Here is a 20,620-nt window from a genome sequence, read left to right as displayed (position 1 = left end):
TTGCCTGACTTGTCAGGACAGTACTTGACATGACTGTCACACTGTCCCAAACAGGTCACTTGGCCCCCCCCCCACTCTTCTATGCGTTTTGTTTTACATATGATACATGCCACGGAATCCGCCACGGAAACTGCCATACGGTATACAGTAATAATCATGCCAATTAAAGCGTACTAACTAACGAAATATTTCTCATCTATCAAAAAATCTAAACTTCTCGCTCCACAAAACTCTTAATCATGCCCTCCGAACTCTCGTCATAATCCCGATACTCAATCTCCCCATCATCATGAACAAATGTGTTGCCCTGCACAAACTGCCGTCGCGGCATCTTCTTCCGCAAAACAACATCCCTAAATTTGGCCAACTCAGGCGGCACTGCTGTAGTCTCCAAATACAGCTCCCTGCCCTTTTCTACATCGCACGACGACTTGTAAACGTGCAGTTTCATCAAATATTCACCTACCGCCTTGCGACCATGCGACAGTATCTTGGACCGATCCAGCTCGATCTCGAGGTCCTCAAACGTCGCCGTATCCGTATACTTCAACTTCACAAACGACCTGTCCCCATACTCTAGAAACTGCTTTAAAATCGAGAACCGCGCCTGCATGTGCGGCTGCCCCCATTTCTTCGTCTCTGGGTCCCAGAACTCCAGCGCCACAAGCCCGGCCCGCGCCATCAGCAGGTACGCAATGTAAACCACGTCGTCCGCCACACCAGCCTCCGTTGACGTCTCCGTATGACCAAAAATTTCAAGCAGAGACTTCTCCGTCCCTAAATACATCGCCACGCACTCGGCCCGGCATTCCTCGTAACTTCCGGATATAGTGCCAAACACGCTGCTCCACGTCTGTCCAGGCTTGTAGTACGTGCTGACAGGCTTGCCATCAATAGGCGACACCGGCGGCGCGCTCCTCTCGAAATTGAACACCCCCGGCCCGGTCTCGGAAAGCAATTTCCCGCTGCCGTGCCCGAGCAGCTCGTGAATGCCCACCTGCACTTCAAACGCTGGACCCCTCAGTTTCTCGTACAACTCCAACTCGGACTCCTTCACAAACGGGACCTTCTCGTTGGCAGATTTCGCAGACAATACATTCCCAAGCGACACATTCTTGAACCCGACAGTCTGTCGAATGTCATCGTAGTTAGGAATGTTAATACCCCCAGGGACCCCTGACCCGGCATACGTCATCACCTCAAGCGACGTAAAGTCGGGGGGCGTGAATACGTCTTTCTCAAATTCCTTGCCCCACGGCAACAGCCCGAGATACTCCTTCGCGCCATTCACCAGCGCGCCAAATGTTTTGGTCCGTTCCTTGTTAACCATCGCAATAAGTCCATCCCACTCCCCTCTTATGCCGGCAGGATCCCGGTAAGTTTCGATGAACCCGATGTTGGTCTCCACCGTCGGCCCAATGTCCTTGACCCACTCTCGCTGCGACGCTTTGTGCGCTTGCATGCTGCCTTGTTGAAACGAACGCACGTACGCGTCCAACATCGCCTTCTGCGTCCCATTCGCACTAAATTCACCGGCTTTGGCAAGTGACTCTGCGATTAACCCCATCTCGCGCGCGTGGTCCCCGAACTTGATCGCCACCGTTGCCGACTCGCTGATCCCAGGAACCGCAAACTCCAGCTTCTCGCCGTCAATAACCTCCGGCCCCTCGACACCAGACGCGACTAACAACAAAAACCTATCTGCAGATTCCTTCACAACTCTAGTGTTCTCCGGTAAATAGATGCCGCCAACAGCGTCGTGAATCGCCTCAATCTCAGTCTTTGTGATGACCTCGCCCGATGATTTGACCGGGTAGTACCCGGATACGTGCCCGTTCTCAGGGTATCCCAACAACACCGACGCCCGTGGCTCGGTATCATAAATTGCAGCCTCAACTTTGGCAAATAAGGTCTTCAAGCTCTCATTCCCCGTGGCTGCGACTGCAGCCGCGAACGTCGACGACGGGATCCGCGGAATGAATTTCACATCGCCAAAGGACTTGTAGTTGCCTAGATCGGACAAGAACTGCGAGGAATACTCGAGCAGGTACGTCGAGTCTTCTTCGGATAACGAGTACGGCGCAGCTGTAATAATGCTCGCGATTGGCGTGCCGGGTGATGCCGCCGTCACCTCCCGGTAGAATGAGAGGATCAAATCAAACACTTTTTCCGAATCTGGAGAAACTTGGCGAAGGACGATCCGGGTGCCATAATGCGCTGCCCTGCTACCTGTCAATTCCATTCCTCGAAACTCCGTTGCTATCGCTAATTAAAAAGCCGACATACTTTGAGAAATAGTGCGCATAAAGCTTCTCCTTATCCGTTAACTTCTCGAAATGGACCTTGGCTGACAATAACGACACCGGCGCCTTCAAGTCCGCATACAATTGACTAGACATGCTTGCTCTACCTGAAAATTCTCTATATCTAAAACCTCTATAGCTGCCCTTTCTAAATGCAATAGCAGAAAATCCGCGACGTGATCCTGCTGTGGTGTAGAAATGTGTTTGCGGAAGCAGAACCTGATGTATTTTGAGGCTGCAGAGCTTAGTATTGTCGGATAGAGCCGCGTGTGAGGCACAACGAACCGGTAAGAACGTGGCGCAGTTAGTTCTATGCATGGGAGCGAACTTTGGAACTTCGTCACCGGAAACTTGTGGTTTACGGCCTTACGGGGGGGTTTGCTCGCTGCTTGCCTAGCCTGTCCTAGGAATTCTATCCCGGATTCGCTATGAATGGGGTTTAATCGCGGAGAGAAGGCAATTCATCCGAGGTCAAATAAAACTAGCTGCAGGGGCCCGCAGTTTTAGCCGCTCTATATCATTAATCACAAGGGACCTGCTTCTTTTAATATATTTGCGAGCCTAAACCGCAATAAGTAATGCATCGACACATGCATTTTGTATGATACAGGATACGAGTCGGAGGGCTTATCAGTGGCTCATGTCGACTCTCGCTCTCGGTTCCTCTGGATCTCACACTCCCAGCACACACACACCTGCCAAATTATTACTCTATACCACTACTAGATATTAACTACGGTCCAATTTTTTTCCAGGACTTTAATAAATATTATATACAACTGTATAATCTTGCCAGTTATCTCTGGTCATCACCCTGATTTGTTTCCAATTCCCCAGATTGTAGAAACGACAAAAAGCACCAGCCCCAGCCGTCGAACACTTTTTATCATGATCGCCCGCAACCGATCAAAGCGACTTGCTCCCTCAGACAACACAATACGACTACTTCGCACACCACCACCCATCAGAACCCCCCTAACAGTCTTGCATTTTGAAAGGCCAATTGAATATTTTTAATACATGGGAATGCATTTCTAAGTGCATCCACGGTATTAGCCGATATTATTTTGCAAAGTCACAGAGCGGTCACGCTACTTTTTTTCCCGGCACCGAGGCTCCTACGAAGAAATATTCGAGAATTTTTTTTTTCAGCTGTTTGTGTATACAGATGACACTAAGACGGCGTGACTTGTCATACAAATCCCTGTCGTCATTTGAACTAACGTTATATTTCGCATAAAACACGGCACACAAAAATGAAACTCGATAAGATCGAGAAGAGCATTCTCGACGCCGAATCGCACCGTCACAAAAACGAGCTCGCGATCTCGACATTTTTACTCTCAAACGGCCATGTGCTAAAGCCTCTTATTCGGGCACAGCAAGAAAAAGTATGGCTAGACTACCAACGCGCCGCGCTCACTACCGAACGAAGCAGGCTGGAAAATAGTCACCACCGACGGGACGAATTATCTGCCAAGCTCGAACTGCGGAAGCTCGAGTTGAATGTTGCTAGAGAGAAATTACAACAGGGCGTTACTGCGCTGGATAATTGCAAGGCTGAACTAGACCGAAAGCGGGAGGTCCAGCGCGCGGTCGTGCTCGAGATTTTGACACAGCGAAGGCGGATATGCGAGGACTTGGAGAAGATATATCCGATTGATGCGATTGTTGGGCGGACGCTTGCATTTTCAATCCGCGGTGTCGAGTTGCCGAATACGAGCTACGACGGTTACGATGAGGAGTTGCTCGGTACAGCACTCGGATATACTGCCCACCTGGTATATCTGTTGTCGTTTTATTTGGGCGTCAAGTTACGGTACCCAGTGTATCCCAGTGGCAGTCGTTCATATATAGAAGACCCTGTCAGTGTATTTCAGGGATCCCGGACGTTTCCGCTATGGCCGAAAGGTTCTGTATACTACCGATTTGAATATGGCGTTTTCCTGCTTAACAAAAGCATCGAGCAACTCATGAATTCGCAGTCACTACTGGTAATAGATTTACGACACACGCTACCGAATCTGAAGTGCTTGCTATTATCAATGGAATCGAACGGATAGCAACGACTGAGAGGAATCAGATAGACAGGAGGAAGTGCAGTGCATTTAAAGATCAGCATTTGGCATAGGTGGAAAAGGTCTCTGTACCTTAATGGTGTTTTTTTGGGAGTTATACACATAAACGGACAAGGGATTTACGGCTTACTACTTTGGTTACAACTGATTTGTGTCAGGCAACAGCAGAATTGTTGTATATTATATATTCCTCCAACTATCTATAATAACTGGGGTCGCATCCGATAAAATGTTTCTAGCATATCGCAACCGCAAACAAAAATAGATCATACAAACCTACACGGATCATATTTTGCTTTGCATCCATAGCGGAATAAGCCTCGCCCCACCAGCAATTGTACCAAGCGCTCCGACAGCCAAATCACTTAGCACACCAGTCTCCAAAGACCAGTGAATTGTTAGCGGGAAATACGCAGCGTTGACTACTAATTGTCGTCGCCACAGCGTATCAGCCGTCTTACTCTCGGCCTTCTTTTCTGCGTCTTTGCGCGCCAAATACTTCTCCCGACCGAGTCTCACAAACTCGAGAATCACATGCGCAGCCCACAGCCGAGAGCTCACGACCCACAACCGGTTGATCTTCGCCTTGCTCACGGGAATAATCTCATGCGATCCCAAATACGCGATATTCTCAAGCGGTTGGTAAAGTATGTTGCTGGCTACCTGGGCGAACGCGACTGCTTTTAGCAACGCGTCTTTCGGCGGTGACTGCAGCGTCGCGATAGCCCAGCGCAAAAGTCCAACTAATCCCCACAATCGGTGAAAAATCCGAATATCCGAGATCAACGAACTCAGTGTCCGCATTCGCACGGAGACAGACGGCGGAGGCACGGCAACATCGGCAGATACCACCGTCACGCCGCCGAAATAGTTTAGTAGCGACGACAACTGCGTATAGACATGTCGTAGCACGCGTCGATTATGTACAGCTGTGATCGATTCTGAGACAAGGACAAGCGCATATTGAAGCGTCATTAGATTCAAGTCTAGCGAAGACGTTGCAGACAGAATACGGTCCGCCCTTGCGAGAGCGGGGTCGCTCCTCTTAGCTAGTGTTAACAGCCGAGCATGCAATTGGGCCTGGATAGCTGGCGTAGTCGGACCCGGCAGCGGTGTGCTTGACGACGGTACTGCAGACATTGTCGAATAAATGGCAGATCAGAATTGCAATATTCAGCTGGAAAAAAAACCGGCGAACTCGTTGCGGACGAAAACGCGAAGGATTTAATTGCGAGTCAGGAACGTCGCGATAGGCCTTGGTTGGGACCGAGCACATCATCGCACGGTTTAGCTGAACCGGGCCACATTGAATGACTGTGCCATATCCGTGTCGCATCCCGGTATATGGCCTTCAATCCTTGTGGTTATCGCCCATTTTCACCATATTACCCTATAATAGAACTACATCTTTTCATTTCAACCTAATGGGCAATATTTTCATTTGGCTCGTAGTCATATGAATTGACAGAGTTGTGACGACGAGTCCATAATGAAAGAGACACTATTAATGTCTTAACCTTTAGAAGGAAAATATCGAGGAAATTCTAGCAAAGGTTTTGTCCGTCGCTCTACGTCCCTCGTGGGTGCTTCTGTTTGCTCATCAGGCATGACTCCGTCTTTGTGTCATTAGCGAGAGATTGATTACTATCAAGATCCAAAAATCGCCGACTTTGCCGCTCATTCTCGAAACCCTGGTCGCGTATTGGTTGTCTATTTTACGCGGGTTAATCTGTGTGACGCGTAAAATCTAACTCAGATGATCAGATCATAAAGCACCATAAAGTTCAAACAGCAATTTGAATGCGATAACGTCTCCACTTGAAACTCCGCGAATTTCAGCAGGAGCCTTTAAAGGGATGACACTGATAACCGATTCCATCGGTTTCAAATTACAAAGTAAAATGCCATTTGAGCTTCAACAATTATCTCAAATAATCGTTAGTATTACAGTATTGCCACCAACTGCAATGCACAATATCATTTATTAGACTTCTCCACGCAGCTCTTGCAGACTTGAGGTACTATCTGCCCCCTTATAAAAGCTGGCATAGCCCAATATCTATATCCTTTATTTTATAATGCGTTGCTTGAATTAGAATCGGTTTCTCCATTCGCCTCCGGCTCTTCTTTCGCAGGAGGGACGAACACTTTATCAGCGTCGTGCCACCAATATGGTCTGAAAAATTTAATTCCAATTCCTGTCTTTTTAACCCCCGACGCAGGATCATCGAGAGTCAATGCTCCATTTATATCGCTGGGAATTAAACGACACCGATCAACTTCTTCTCCGTTGTCAACCCAATCTAGGGCAACACTCGCGAGTCCTATATTCGCTGTTCGTGATATCAATTTACCAACTGACCGCGCCACTTCTCCACGCGAATTTATTTTCGGCTGCGTATTTGCTGCGATTATTGGACTCTTGTATGACAAATTAATACCTTCAGGTAACTCGAAATCTGGATTGTACTCAATCTCGCTGGGTATCTTGTCCGAAGCCAGATCATAAATCATGTAAGGGACCATTCGTCGTTTCGTTATGCCAACGCGTTTGGCACGCGTTGTAAGCTCCTGGCCGACGTAGCAGCCTTTGTCAAAATTGATTCCCCCCATCATGTCGACACAGCTCTCCATAGGAAGCATATCCCCGGGACTGAATTCTTGAGTCCCCTCCGGAATTCCATACGTGATTCGCCGGACATTGTACGTTGTTATATCAGCGCACACAAACGACTCAACTCGTCCTTCCTCGTAGACTCGTAACGGCCAAAGGGGGCTTTCAGCATCATTAGACAGAACCATCCTCACACCAAACCCAGGAGCACGAGTATCATTCGCGCCAATGAACTGCGGTGTCTTCCTAAGGTACGGGTCGCTGTCGTATTCTGTGGGCATTCGCCTTACCCGGCGCATCAAAAGATTCTGCGGATCATCCTCCCACGCAAACCACACTTTCCAATCGGTGACTTTACGTAGCTTAACCTTTTCACGTAGCTTCCGGAATGTGAGATATTTGTACAATTGATCCGTGACACGAACGTCGTGCTCGATAAGATAAGTTTCTGATTCTGGATCTTCCACCGGATTCTGGCTAGCCCATTTCTTATTGTGTAGTACCGGATATATGAACACATCATACATTATTCGGCCCTACAAAACACATTAGAATTTTGTTCGGAACTCATCTATAGCATTTAATACGTACCCTCACATTTAAGAAGGTGGCATACAGGCCTTCGTGGCCGGATGGTGGCTCATTAGTAAGCAATCCATGTAAGAACCGAAAGGCATCTGGTCCAGTGACTTCAATAAGCCCTCGTTGAGGCGACAAATCAACATATCCTGCCAATGGAAGTTCGAATTTTACCGACGTGGACTCATTGCTGCTTTCACTCTTTGACTTATAATTCTCCGGTTCCGTGCCGCATTGGCTAACATATTTAACAGACCCAGACATACAACGCAGTCGGTAACTCGCATTCGGCAGCACTGATCTAGCGCCCAGAGATCGTTGCTGTGATACTCTAATTGCAGACGACTGTCGAATTGGCCCATGAAACCGCCGACTAGAAGCCCGTGGGTTCAAGTGCAATTGCATGAGCGCACGACGAACACTTCCACATCTCGGTATAGTAGCCATTATTACCGTATATAAAACAACCAAGACCGGGCAATAGACTCTAACTGCGCTAAGTGGTGAAAGTGGAGCGCAGTTATTTCGGAAGCAGTCGGCGTAGATGGGATGTACGATAAGTGAACAAGCTTGAGATGATGACGGTATAATGACATAACACAAAATTAGGACGGGTCAGGAGAAGATATTGACTGTCTGCTTGGCCTTTTGTCTGTAAACAGAAAACCTTGGGTCCGATTCCATCGTACCCACCTGCAGCCATTCAATCCTGAAACAGTTTGAAGAACGAGGCTCAAACAAGAAGTTCTCGTGCATGTATGGTTGTAACCTCATAGCAGTCAGTTGTGGTTGTGCGGGTAGTACAAGTCCCAACATCATCGTCGGCTAACAGTCAAGCTCTACTGCAGTAATCGGCGTCTGATCACGATCTTACAGACAGGATAGTGGTAATTGTCTACTGTTGCTCCTTCCACTGTGATCATTGCTCGCCACCAGTTTCTGCATCGTCTTCTGTCTTAACTTAATCTACAGCTCGGTGTCCCGCATTCAGCTGGATTTGGTTTTGCATACTGCAAGCTGCAACTAGCGACGGTGACGAACACCACAGCTGCCGCTGCTCTTGCCCGTCGCTCCTTCTTGGCGCCTGCAAGCAAGCGGGCCAGCTGGTCAGTACCAGTTCGATCTAAATAGAATTTATACAAAGCGGCATCGGGTGCACGCCCGCCCTGGTTGCGACTATAAGGCTATGGAATCGTCAACAAGCTCGCGCATCCCCATTCAGGATGTGCAGTTTCAACCGACCGAGGATATTATTGACATGGAGCAGCGTGAGGGAGTGGTACGTAATCTAGCTCCCGTTGTAGTTTGGGTGTCGTTGTATTTCGGGTGGTAGCTAACGAATTTTTGTGGACAGAAAGCGATTCGTGCGTTCTTGAGAGGTAAGACAGCGTATGACGTTCTGCCCGTCAGTTTCAGGCTATTAGTTCTGGACACATCTCTTCTCGTTCGCAAGTCGCTAAATATTCTTATACAAAATGGTAATAAAACGCAGGCGTATATTGCTATCATTGTAATCCGAACTAACTCGTACGAAGGCATTGTTTCGGCACCATTATGGAACTCGAGATCATCAAAATTCGCCGGCCTATTAACGTCTTCAGACTACATAAATGTCATTCAGTACTACTATCAAAACCCAGAAAAGATGGACAAGATTGATCAATTTACACTTGATGGTCTGCGAGATGTTGAAAGGGCCATTGGTATGCAGCCGCTCGAAACGATATCGGTGCATCCATTCAAGCGGCTATATGATGCCTGTTTGAAGATGGTTGCCAGCAAGGGACGGAGGATTCCATTAATTGACTATGAAGAAGAGAATAAGCGGGAGATCGTGCTAAGTGTGCTGACACAGTATCGCATCTTAAAATTCGTTGCACAGAATGTAAGTCGTTTCGGTGCGCTTGCACTATTTATGCGCGCCTGCCCGTACTAACAATTGCCACAAATAGTGCAAGGAGACCAGGATGCTGCGAAAGTCCCTAAAAGATTTGAATATCGGCGTCTATAGCAACCTGGCGACAGCTACGATGGACACTCCAGTTATTGACGTCATTCATCTTCTGGCATCCAAGGGAGTGTCAAGTATCCCGATTCTCGACAACGACGGAGTTTTGCAGAATATTTACGAGTCTATCGACGTGCTCACATTGATCAAGGGTGGTATCTACAATGATTTAAAATTAACTGTCGGAGAGGCACTGATGCGACGGTCAGAGGTGTGATTTCTTTTCATGAACGGCATTTCTATGAGAAAAGACGCTAATCATGGCGCAGGAATTCGAAGGAGTGTATACGTGCACGGACCAGGACAGACTGGATACTGTCATGGATACAATTCGAAGGTCAAGACTACACAGATTAATAGTAGTCGATACTGATGGGAAGCTGCAAGGAATAGTTACGCTCGGTGATATACTGCAGTACCTTCTGTTAGGAGATAGCGCAGGAGACGAGAGTACTACCATTAGTGGGAATGGCAGCAAGGAGAGCGTAAATAATGTTGGCGACAGTACATAATCAACTACAATAGAATCTACATTGTCTATATCCGAATTTCCTTCTCTTATAACATCCCATACCATTACCACCCAAGGAGCACGTACGAGAGCGATTATATGTTTTAGAATATTTCAAAGCAACTGCATATATACAAGCAGATATGAAAACGATGTGTAGCCTATTAGCCTATAGTTGGTAACGTTACATCAGGGAGTCGTCTTTCTAGCCATAGACATCTGAATTATGCATTACATCCAACGGGGATATTACCCAAATGGTTGCTACCAAGCTCGAATATATCTGCCAGTGGCAATAAGTATGCAGTCAAAGGCTCTGTCCGGAATATAAGGTCTAACTAAACCTTGGTGATTTCCATTTACCCACTTCCCCGGGATTTATTGTTACGGGTAATGCGATTGTGGGTCGACATGGGTCAGGGTTCCTGCAACCGTTGCTCTCGGAATCGAATAATTTTTTCGAAGCCTAAGTGGTTCGCGTTTAATATTCCGAGATCTTCCCTCTCACACTACAATCCACTTCCACTTACCTCAAGTTTCTGCGTAGAATTGCATATTCTTGAGCAGTGGAGTCTGGTGATCCAGTTAGACTTAGCTCATCGAAGTTCCATCTGACTTAGTTTGAGTAGCGTCGTTCGCCATGGCGTCTTTTTACAGGCCATTCGCCCCGGTTGCGCGGGGTTTACTCCGTTCTGTGGTCTCTGCTGCATATAATGGTAAGCTTTGAACATATTATAGGGCAGTCTGGAACGTTACTAATTGAGTCGTTAACAGTTGAGACTTCATGCGTTGCTACCCGTTTCTGTGCATCATGTGGGTGAAGAATTTGTGCAGGTTTCGCAATTGGACGTACTGTACGTATTCTAACATTGGTTAGCTCGAGGATTAGCCACGTTCAGTCGTGAAAAGCCCCATCTTAACATTGGTACGATTGGCCACGTCGATCATGGTAAAACCACCCTTACTGCAGCCATCACCAAGGTTTTATCTGCTAAGGGCTACGCTCAGTTCAAGGACTACGCTGCTATCGACAAAGCTCCGGAGGAGCGTGCCCGTGGTATCACGATTTCCACTGCCCATGTCGAGTACGAGACGGACAAACGTCACTACGCTCACGTCGACTGTCCTGGCCATGCTGATTACATCAAGAACATGATTACCGGAGCTGCTCAGATGGATGGTGCGATCATTGTCGTCGCTGCCACTGACGGCCAGATGCCCCAGACTCGTGAACACATTCTTCTGGCCCGCCAGGTCGGTGTCCAGCATTTGGTGGTGTTCGTCAACAAGGTCGATACTGTTGAGGATAATGAGATGTTGGAACTCGTCGAGATGGAGATGCGTGAACTCCTTTCATCTTATGGATTCGATGGTGAGGAAATTCCTGTCATTATGGGTTCGGCTTTGTGCGCTCTTGAAGGCCGTCAGCCTGAGATTGGTGAGCAGGCAATCATGAAACTTATGGACGCCGTCGATGAGTACATTCCTACTCCTGAACGTGATCTTGAAAGGCCTTTCTTGATGCCCATTGAGGATATCTTCACTATCTCTGGTCGTGGAACTGTGGTCACTGGTCGTGTCGAGCGTGGTAGCTTGACCAAAGGTGAAGAAATTGAAATTGTCGGTTTCAACCCCCAGCCTATCAAGACCACTGCTACAGGTATCGAGATGTTTCGAAAGGAGCTTGACAAAGCTATGGCTGGTGACAACTGTGGCATTCTGGTCCGCGGTATCCGTCGTGATCAGCTCCGGAGAGGTATGGTTATGGCCAAGCCTGGTACCGTCAAGTCTTCCAGCAAGTTCCTAGCTTCCTTCTACATTTTATCCGCTGAAGAGGGTGGTAGACGCTCCGGCTTCACCAACCACTACCGTCCCCAAATGTTTATCCGTACCGCCAACGTCACTGTTGTTTTGAACTTTCCCGACGGAAAGGATGTCGATGAGAACGGTGAGGTCAGAATGGTCAACCCTGGTGACAACGTGGAGTTGATGTGCTCTATGCTCTCACCTCTTCCAATCGAGACTGGGCAGCGATTCAACATCCGCGAGGGTGGCAAGACTGTCGGTACCGGTATGATCACCAGAATTATGGAGGAATGAAAAAGTTCAACCTGTAATACACTGTTTTGCTACATGCATACGTGATTTGCTGTTTTGATTATTGAAGTTCAAATTGTATATAGCTAGCTGGGCGTTGATGTTGACGTAAACGAAACTAACCCATACTACGAACCAGTAAGCAAATTTTTGTATAATATACTCAAAATAATTAGATGATCAATTTTGATATTCTAAATTTTTAAAAAACACAATATACCGAAAAGAAGTATACTAAGGTGGTCATGCTATGGTGAACGCGATGGCGGGTCTCACATCAAGCTTCACGTGTCTGGGACAGCTAACACTATCCGACTCGCTCGAGTTATCACAGCAGTTGCAACATTTACTTCATTTGTTGTCCTCGGGCAATATTGACACACCGTCATCACCATGCTCAAGTTCGTTGATTCGTTCATGGGTGGCATAGCCAAGAGCATTGGTATGCCTACTGACCCACTGAAGTTGTTCTTAACGTTCCTTTTGTCGTATCCACTCTGCGCGGTCCTCAAGCGACTACCAGACTCCAAACCGATTTATAAGCAGATATTTTGCTTGAGGTGCGTTTTCAATATGCAAGCCTGAATTTTTCTTGTCAATGGAATTAATCTAAATGTTCTAGTGTATCTGCATTCTACATACTCGGCATCTTCAGCCTCTGGGATGGACTTAAAACGCTTTTTATCTCGTCTTTGGGCACGTATACACTAGCCAAATATGTCAAGAGCCCACTGATGCCATGGGTCGTGTTTCTCTTTCTCATGGGACATCTTACAATCAACCACGTCGACCGATACTTCAACCCGCTATGGGAGAGTCAGGTTGATATCACAGGGGCACAGATGGTGCTCGTAATGAAGCTATCGGCGTTTGGATGGAACGTCCATGACGGCCGTCGACCGGCAGCTGTATGTAAATTACTGGTTTGCATTTGTGAGGTGGCTGGCTAAAAGGTATTGAAGGAATTGAGCTCGATTCAGAAAGACCGCGCTTTGACAACGCTACCGCCTATCATCGACTACTTGACCTACGTCTTCTTCTTTCCCTCGCTCCTAGTTGGGCCGTCATTTGACTACGCCGAGTTTAGACGATGGCTTGACTTCTCTATGTTCGACGTCGAATCGACTGCACCACAGGCCATGAACGGCAAGCTGCGGAAGGTCCGTAAGCGCAAAATCCCACGAAGTGGTCGCGTCGCGGCACGCAAAGCACTTGAAGGCGTGTTCTGGATTGGCCTGTGGATTGGCCTGGGTACGGTTCTTTCGCCCAAGTATATTATCTCGAACGAGTTTCGGGCACGTTCGTTCCTCTTCCGCATATTTTATCTGTGGCCGCTCGGATTCTATTACAGACTCAAGTATTACGGCGCCTGGTCGCTTTCGGAAGGTGCTTGCATACTATCAGGGTTGAGCTACAATGGCGTTGATCCGGTCACGAATAAGCGAAAATGGGACCGAGTGAAAAACATTGATCCGTACAGGTTCGAAACCGGGCAGAATACATACACACTGCTAGAGACATGGAACATGAACACAAACAAGTGGCTCAAGACGTACGTCTACCTTCGTGTGACTCCGAAGGGAAAGAAACCTGGATTCAGTAGCACCTTCATTACATTCCTCACATCTGCGTTTTGGCACGGCGTATCGCCGGGGTACTATCTCACGTTTGTGACCGGCGCATTCATGCAATCGTCTGGCCGTGCTGCTAGGCGATACATCCGACCATTTTTCCTAACCTCAGATCTGAGACAAGGAGGTCCCTACAAGACGTACTATGACGTGCTCACATATGTGGGTACGCAGCTAACGATGGCATATGCGGTACAGCCGTTTATACTTTTAACATTCAATGACAGTATGAAAGCGTGGCGTGCTGTGTATTTCTACATTCATGTAGGATTGTTTGCTATGACTGTTATATTCTCGGCTAAACCGGTCAAGAAACAAATCGAGGCAAAGCTTTCGGCAAGGACACAGAATGCGTCAAAACTCGAGCAACTGCGGTTTGAGATTGAAACAGCTAGAGCGAAGCGAGCACCATCAGAGTTGGGCGGTGGACCAGCCTCTGAGGAAGATTTCCATGAGCCGTCGCTTGGAATTCCGGATGCAGACATAGAAGAGAGTGTGGAGGCCATACAGATGGATTTGGCGGAATTGAGGAGCGACTTAGAGCAGTTCAAGAGGCGGGCTTCTATGGCGGCTGGTGATGCACGTAAAAGGGCGTCAAAGAGAAAAGTATAATACGTCCGGATGTGGCGCTGGTGACGATGTGCGATAGATGGATCCTGAAAAGTTGGGCAAACATGGTGTGTGTTCATACAAATTGTTTAATAATGAGTATTTTTGGGATTTCAGTGTACATTTTTGATAATCTCTTGCGTTTTGTGTATGAATTTTGAGGTAATGGATTATAGCTAAATGCACGACACAAAGTTCTTGTATCCGGTTTCTGAATACCCTAACCTGCAGAGCATCGAGCGCAATTTGCTGATCGCCTTTCAATATTCATACGCACTCCCAATGAACTGGTATTAAGATTGCTTCAGAGTTCTTCTATGCCTATCGCTAAGAGCGGCCAAGATGCTTTATTTTATATTCCCATTTACACTAAGTCCTGAGAAAGAAAATTACTGATAGTAACCGTTCATACCAACACCAAAACCCATGATATCATCATGCAAATCAAATTATACTAGAGAATCAAACGATTAAAAACTTCAATCTGTGTGACATATAAACTATTACATTAAACTGAAACCGTAAAACCAAACAATTACTGAGCTTATGTTGCCAAATCAAGAAAGCCAGCCGCTGGCGATATAGACATTATTCTGACGTTTTATATCAAGTGCAATTCTAAGAATAGCTCAAGTAGCTTAACTAAGAGCATCATATGGCGGCGGTTCATCATTCACCACAGCTCCAGCTGGATCAGTCGTGGTCGTGTTGCTAATGGTGACCGCCACTGGAGCGGCAGAAGCCGGGGCAACATAACTTGGAGCTGAGTAGGTTGGGAGTTCGTCGATATGGTTGACGCCTTCCTGCATTCGCTCCCTTATTCGTTCAAAACATTCGTGGAATTCAAAAGCGCCGCCGTCTTTGAAGGTGATTGTGAGATCACATGGTGTGCCGTTTGGCAATCCACCGTCTTGCACTGGGACAATGACACAGGACCACATGTTTGGTCCGAACCACGGTTGTGTAACGTGGGCATCATATACATTTCGCAGCGGCGCAGCGAAGGACTGAAGAACTGAAGAGGGAGAGTCGGGAAGATAGATAACACGATGAGAAGTCAGTATGAGTCTTCCTTGGGATGCGTCGAGCTTCACTGGTCGAGCCGCCGTTGGCAAATTTCCCGGGTAGATGGAAGATGCGGGATTACCGACCAGTCTGAGCTTGAAAGAAGTTCTTTGAGGGGCACGGTATATAGTGATTTCGTGCTGCAGCGGGACGTATGCGTCAACGGGATTCCGCGCCAGCATAACCCAGTTGAGTGACATTTGGCGAGTATAATCAATGAGTCACTTAACAAGAATAAGCTAAAAAGAAAAAAATGTGACGTAGTATGCTATACAGGATGGATAATGGAGGAAGTTATAATAGTTAGAAGATAGTGATACGACGATGTCGATATATAATGGAAAGGTGGAAATTGGGACCCTGCGGACTACAAGGGGTCGCAGATAACTTCGAAGATCTTCGACCCTGCGCGCACATATTGGACGCGAAGTGCACCGCCACTGCAAACTCAATCAGCAAGGAAATACAGTTGTAAGTCCTGATTGAGCCACAGGTCCTAGTGGCTACGACAGCCCTAACCTCGGCAGAAACTGCGGGGGACCTGATGTTGCTGTCTTGGTGCTTGTTCTTCCAATTGCAACGGCACAAAGTATAGCAATTGAAATGCAATTTTCGCACCGGAACAAGATGTCACGCGCCGCACTAGTTGCGGGTAGGGAGCGCGATGACACTCAGGTTCGCGGTGGTTAGGGCGTTCGGATTTGCATCATAGCTAAGCTGCCTTCTCTAGCTCACCCGCAACTACAACCGTTCGGCCATCGTCACTAATTACGCCTTCCTTGTGTTTGTTTCGCATTTCCCTCCGTCCGCTGTGTCACCGGCCTGGCCTGGTTTGCTAAATTACTGCGCTCGTCAACATCTCGCTTGCGCTCCCTGTCGTGTCTGCAACCTGAGGTGAACCCCGTCCTTCTCGGATGCCAGCATAAATAATGCCCGTCTCCGGCAAACTTCATTCACTCCAGTCTTCTGCGTCTGCTGTAGGCCAGCAACCGCATCATGAACTCTTACCAACATCGTCCGCAGACCAGGCACATGACAGCAGTGACGGTTCTTCTTCGTCGATCAAGCACACCTCCGTCGACGATGACCACCATCACAAGCACGGCCACTCGTCCCACAATAGTGGTCAAGGTAGCGATAAGCGAAAGCTAGTCATCGCTTGTGTCGCTTGCAGGAAAAAAAAGGTCAGTCACTTTGTTGGAATGGTCTAAGCCATGGTTCTGTCGAAGTGTTGGAAGTAGTGTTCGTCTCAAGTTCCGACTATTTCGGCATACTACCTTGACAAATAGCTATACGGTTGTTGCTGAGACTTTTTAGGTGAAATGCTCTGGTGACAGACCGGCGTGTAAAAATTGCCTCCGGCTCAATGTCCCTTGCCAATATCCCGCCGCGAAAAACCGAGGCTCACGGTTCGGCTACCACGAAATGTTAAACAAGGTTCGTACGAAATTTATTATCTCTAAGGATTTTTCAATATCAATGTTGGCACTCCGATGATTATGAATTTGCGTTCCTATTGCATCATTTCGATTTATTTTTCGATAAGCGGCTCTGCTTTATTGGATTCGGCCAGGAATCCGCGCTCCAGCTTATTACAGTAATATGTGCCTAACTTGCAATTCATCGTTTAGCGACTCGAGATGATGGAACGTCATATAAAACCTCCTGCGGGAACTTCATCACCTTATCATGCATCCAATAAGTCATCCACAGTACCGTTGTTGTCATGGCCACCTTCAAATTCTAATGCATTTCCGTCGGCAAACGAAATACCTGTGACGACCAAAAGCAGTAGCACCACCAACAATGATGCGTCATCGAAGCCGAGGTTCAAGCGTGCAGCGGATGGAACATTCAGGGGCTTGGGCTATGGTGTAGCTACTGGTGACGATGTGGATTCGGATTTGATTCACAGTCTCGGAGACACTGCTGGTATCGGCGACGCTGATTCGCCCACGAGCTCAAGAGAACGTGTGCAGGTCAACAATAGCTTAGTGAATGTGAGCATGCCTGAATTTGAAATTATTGAGCATTTGACGGAGCTATATTTCCGTTATCTCAACAACCAATCATATTCTTTCTTACACAAGCCAACATTTATTCCGCGGCTTCGAGCTGGTCAAGTCAATCCACTGTTAGTTTTGACGGTTTGTGCCGTGTCGGCAAGATTTTCACGGCATCCTCAGATTATGACGCAACCGCGATATGCTGCAGGAGAGCCATTTTTACAAGAAGCTAGAAAATTGTTGAGTCAAGAATTCGACGAGCCCACGGTAGAGACAACACAAGCATTATTGATCATGGGTTTCAACGATTTCTGCGGTTTAAATGGTGGTCGTGCAGCAATTTACTCTGGTTTGACGATGCGGATGGCGGCAACTCTCGGTCTCAACAAGGAAAGCGATGACCCAAACTTGAGCTGGGTTGACAGAGAGATAAGGAGGAAAACATGGTGGAGTGTGCTAGTGTTTGACAGACTTGCGCATTCAGGTCCAAAACGATCGTTTTTGCTCATGGAAGAGGAGTGCCAGATTCAGCTGCCATCTAGCGATCATGTATTTTTGAACAGCATACCTGTGGTGACGCAGCTATTGACGGGCGAATATCCACCAAATGATCCAGAACTCCCGCGTGTGCCATTAGATCTTCCAGGATATCACGTCAAGTCTGTTATTATGTGGGGTCATATTACTTCTTACGTCAACATGGATCGGAAAAAGGAGAATTTTGCACCTTGGACAGAATATTCGGAGTTTCAACAGCTGGAGAGTGAGATCGATAGTTTCTATTCGTCGCTACCACCTCATCTGGTTTATTCGCGGGAAAATTTGATAGCGTTGGACGCTACGCAACAAGCCGGTACCTTCGTTCACATGCACGTTTGTATTCAACAGTGTCTTTGCGCTTTGCACCGATGCATTTACCCGTACGACCACTCGAACTCAAAATTCGAAGCCCCGCCTATCTCATTTATTGAAAGATCAGCGAATAAGCTGACCGCAGCTGCATGTGCGATTTCGGGTATCCTAAACGACACGCTTCAGATCGAAGACGTGCTTCCCGCCGCGTTCGTTGGCTTTGGTGCATATAATTCGGCGACTGTTCATATTGTCAATGTGTTCTCCAGTGATCCTGCAATTTCATTGATGGCGAAGAAGCATTTGACTGTGAATTTGAAGTTCCTCGTGCTTATGCGGGAATATTGGTCAATCGCTGGTGGCTGGTGCACGACGCTGAAGGACAGGTACTTCCACAAGCTACAGCTTGAAAGAAATCCAGATGTTGTCGACCGCGCGTCTGCAATTTCAAGACCACCGTCGCCAACTGTTAGGTACGGTACCTTGGATTATGCAGGTTCCGGAGCGAGGCCGTCAACTTCTAAATCGGAACTAATTGGGACATCGTCGGGACGTTCAAATGGACGGAGAAGTATCCCGAGCTCGCAACCACCGCCGCCGATGCCACAGCCCCTCGTGGAGCCGACGGCTGTGCATGCAGCGGTGTCACCGACAAACAAATCTGCGTCTCAGCGAATGCTACCGCCATTACCTCCACAATCACCTCGGCAGCAACAACAGCAGGTATTAATAGACACGTTCGTTCTTCCGTCCACGTTTCCGCCTATCGAAGATGAGCAACCCAATCCGTACCTTTACGAGTTTGACGAGGCATGGCTGCGGGCGTTAGAGAATAACAAGGATCAGATTGTTATCGACACGGATCGCGTCTGCGAGAACTCGTTCGTGGACTTTGGATCCGCCAACTGGCTCATCGATATGCCAGCAAATATGATGCCACCAGGCGGTTTGACCGGCTCAGGAGACATTGCCCAAGTCCAAATGCCGCCTCAACATCAACAAGATCAATTGCAACAACAGGAGATCGGAGGAAACGCTAGCGACATGCAGTTAGCCAGCGACTCGTTCTTTAAGGAGATCTTTGGTGATATAGTTTGGGATTTAAACTCCTCCGCTCGAGCTGGAAATGGAAATAATAACTCGAATGGAAAGAAAAGCGATGCTTCTATAATGTAAATTTATGTATTTTGTTGTTTTGGCGTATTACGGTTTTGCACTTTTTGTATCGACATTGTGTTTCATTCGCTAGGTTGCCGATATGTATTTTGTCATGGGGATTTTATAAGTATGGACGATGTACATTATGGAAGTTGTTAGGAGGAGTAAGTCAATAAAGATGCTCGTCTTCAAACAGCAACGACTCTAGAAGCTGTCTAACGACTATACTGATTTACAGCCAGCTCAAATCTGTTATCCAAAAGAGGAGCATTCACATTCATTACAATACACTACAAAACTTGTCCAAACAAAGCAATCTTTTACTTGAGATACTCAGCGAAGAACGCAACCTGCGAGAAGAACGCTCTCTCCTTCGCGTACTTCGCGATAGCGATGGTAGGGTCGACACGGCACGCGAAGCCGTGAATGACACCAGAGTAGACAGTAATTTCGAAGATGGCCCCATTCTTGGTAAGGATTTCCTCAGTCTTAACTCTGTTTTCGAGAGGGAAGATGGGGTCGGTTTGGGCAGCAGAGATGATCAACGGGGAAGTTACCTTCTCGACTTCTTCGTCAGCGACGAAAGACGGGTGAGCGATGGCGCCAGCATCAATCTTCTTCTCGCCGAGGAGACGGACGACATACTTGGCACCGAAGCAGTAGCCGACAGCGCCGATCGAGGTGGGTGCGAAGTCCTCCTTGATGTGACCGAGGACCTTCTCGACAATAGGCTCGACAACCTCGAGGGAGTGCTTTCCAAGCCATTCCGGGAGGCCGACATCACCGAGCTTGTCGAAAGGGGTCCAGGGGATAGCATCGCCTCCGAAAAGGTCAGGGACGATAACATAGTAGCCCTGGGCAGCGAAATCATCAGCGAGGCTAATACATAATCAGTAAAAATGCTTGTAATAAAGTTATGCCGTGTAATAACATACAGCTGAGCATTGGAGAGAACATGACCGAAAATATCGGTCAGGAAAAAGATGACTTTCTTAGATGTCTTGTCACCAGAGACATAAGCCTCGACTACACCAGTAACGTTAGTTTATTGGTACAACCTCAAAACGCTCCTCCCGCACTCAATTGACAAGACCATCTATCTCCTTGCT

At 47.5% G+C, this 20,620-nt stretch overlaps 10 protein-coding genes across 10 annotated transcripts; 5 read left to right on the top strand and 5 right to left on the bottom strand.

Moving 5' to 3' along the window:
* Window positions 1–208: 208 nt before the first annotated feature.
* Window positions 209–2,399, bottom strand: V1513DRAFT_372639 (peptidase family M49-domain-containing protein; the record flags this gene model as incomplete). Its single annotated transcript, XM_066894786.1, has 2 exons — window positions 209–2,222; window positions 2,287–2,399. 2 exons carry the CDS (start codon window positions 2,397–2,399, stop codon window positions 209–211), a joined length of 2,127 nt encoding a protein of 708 aa, XP_066756692.1.
* Window positions 2,400–3,070: 671 nt separating this feature from the next.
* Window positions 3,071–4,516, top strand: V1513DRAFT_13750 (UV radiation resistance protein and autophagy-related subunit 14-domain-containing protein). Its single transcript, XM_066894205.1, has one exon. It carries the CDS (start codon window positions 3,560–3,562, stop codon window positions 4,364–4,366), a length of 807 nt encoding a protein of 268 aa, XP_066756691.1. The 5' UTR covers window positions 3,071–3,559; the 3' UTR covers window positions 4,367–4,516.
* An 18-nt stretch (window positions 4,517–4,534) lies between these two features.
* On the bottom strand, window positions 4,535–5,639 carry V1513DRAFT_435570 (uncharacterized protein). The gene has a single exon (XM_066896647.1). The coding sequence runs from the start codon at window positions 5,519–5,521 to the stop codon at window positions 4,667–4,669; it is 855 nt and encodes a 284-aa protein (XP_066756690.1). The 5' UTR covers window positions 5,522–5,639; the 3' UTR covers window positions 4,535–4,666.
* Window positions 5,640–6,180: 541 nt separating this feature from the next.
* On the bottom strand, window positions 6,181–8,208 carry V1513DRAFT_435568 (uncharacterized protein). The gene is made up of 2 exons (XM_066896646.1): window positions 7,587–8,208; window positions 6,181–7,531 (listed from the first exon to the last, which is right to left on the bottom strand). Exons 1-2 carry the CDS (start codon window positions 8,019–8,021, stop codon window positions 6,455–6,457), a joined length of 1,512 nt encoding a protein of 503 aa, XP_066756689.1. The 5' UTR covers window positions 8,022–8,208; the 3' UTR covers window positions 6,181–6,454.
* Window positions 8,209–8,413: 205 nt separating this feature from the next.
* On the top strand, window positions 8,414–10,124 carry V1513DRAFT_435565 (uncharacterized protein). Its single transcript, XM_066896645.1, has 5 exons — window positions 8,414–8,853; window positions 8,929–9,052; window positions 9,110–9,459; window positions 9,527–9,793; window positions 9,852–10,124. Exons 1-5 carry the CDS (start codon window positions 8,761–8,763, stop codon window positions 10,092–10,094), a joined length of 1,077 nt encoding a protein of 358 aa, XP_066756688.1. The 5' UTR covers window positions 8,414–8,760; the 3' UTR covers window positions 10,095–10,124.
* Window positions 10,125–10,522: 398 nt separating this feature from the next.
* Window positions 10,523–12,426, top strand: V1513DRAFT_435562 (P-loop containing nucleoside triphosphate hydrolase protein). Its single transcript, XM_066896644.1, has 3 exons — window positions 10,523–10,809; window positions 10,868–10,906; window positions 10,971–12,426. The coding sequence occupies exons 1-3, from the start codon at window positions 10,734–10,736 to the stop codon at window positions 12,191–12,193; spliced, it is 1,338 nt and encodes a 445-aa protein (XP_066756687.1). The 5' UTR covers window positions 10,523–10,733; the 3' UTR covers window positions 12,194–12,426.
* Window positions 12,427–12,477: 51 nt separating this feature from the next.
* Window positions 12,478–14,718, top strand: V1513DRAFT_408107 (MBOAT, membrane-bound O-acyltransferase family-domain-containing protein). Its single transcript, XM_066895669.1, has 3 exons — window positions 12,478–12,750; window positions 12,813–13,098; window positions 13,153–14,718. Exons 1-3 carry the CDS (start codon window positions 12,584–12,586, stop codon window positions 14,431–14,433), a joined length of 1,734 nt encoding a protein of 577 aa, XP_066756686.1. The 5' UTR covers window positions 12,478–12,583; the 3' UTR covers window positions 14,434–14,718.
* Window positions 14,719–14,740: 22 nt separating this feature from the next.
* On the bottom strand, window positions 14,741–15,911 carry V1513DRAFT_435559 (uncharacterized protein). The gene has a single exon (XM_066896643.1). It carries the CDS (start codon window positions 15,693–15,695, stop codon window positions 15,069–15,071), a length of 627 nt encoding a protein of 208 aa, XP_066756685.1. The 5' UTR covers window positions 15,696–15,911; the 3' UTR covers window positions 14,741–15,068.
* A 513-nt stretch (window positions 15,912–16,424) lies between these two features.
* On the top strand, window positions 16,425–18,095 carry V1513DRAFT_372692 (fungal-specific transcription factor domain-containing protein; the record flags this gene model as incomplete). Its single annotated transcript, XM_066894792.1, has 4 exons — window positions 16,425–16,679; window positions 16,813–16,932; window positions 17,127–17,218; window positions 17,354–18,095. Coding segments are annotated over 4 exons (1,209 nt in total), but the record flags the coding sequence as incomplete, so codon positions are not given.
* Window positions 18,096–19,831: 1,736 nt separating this feature from the next.
* Window positions 19,832–20,517, bottom strand: V1513DRAFT_371908 (dienelactone hydrolase; the record flags this gene model as incomplete). Its single annotated transcript, XM_066894758.1, has 2 exons — window positions 19,832–20,390; window positions 20,447–20,517. Coding segments are annotated over 2 exons (630 nt in total), but the record flags the coding sequence as incomplete, so codon positions are not given.
* Window positions 20,518–20,620: the final 103 nt, after the last annotated feature.

The sequence above is a fragment of the Lipomyces chichibuensis genome, assembly GCF_038497645.1.
Source record: "Lipomyces chichibuensis strain CBS 12929 unplaced genomic scaffold V1513scaffold_1, whole genome shotgun sequence".
Lineage (NCBI taxonomy): Eukaryota > Fungi > Ascomycota > Lipomycetes > Lipomycetales > Lipomycetaceae > Lipomyces > Lipomyces chichibuensis.
Note: the sequence above shows the minus strand (reverse complement) of the source record. Positions and strands in the feature narration are given on the sequence as shown.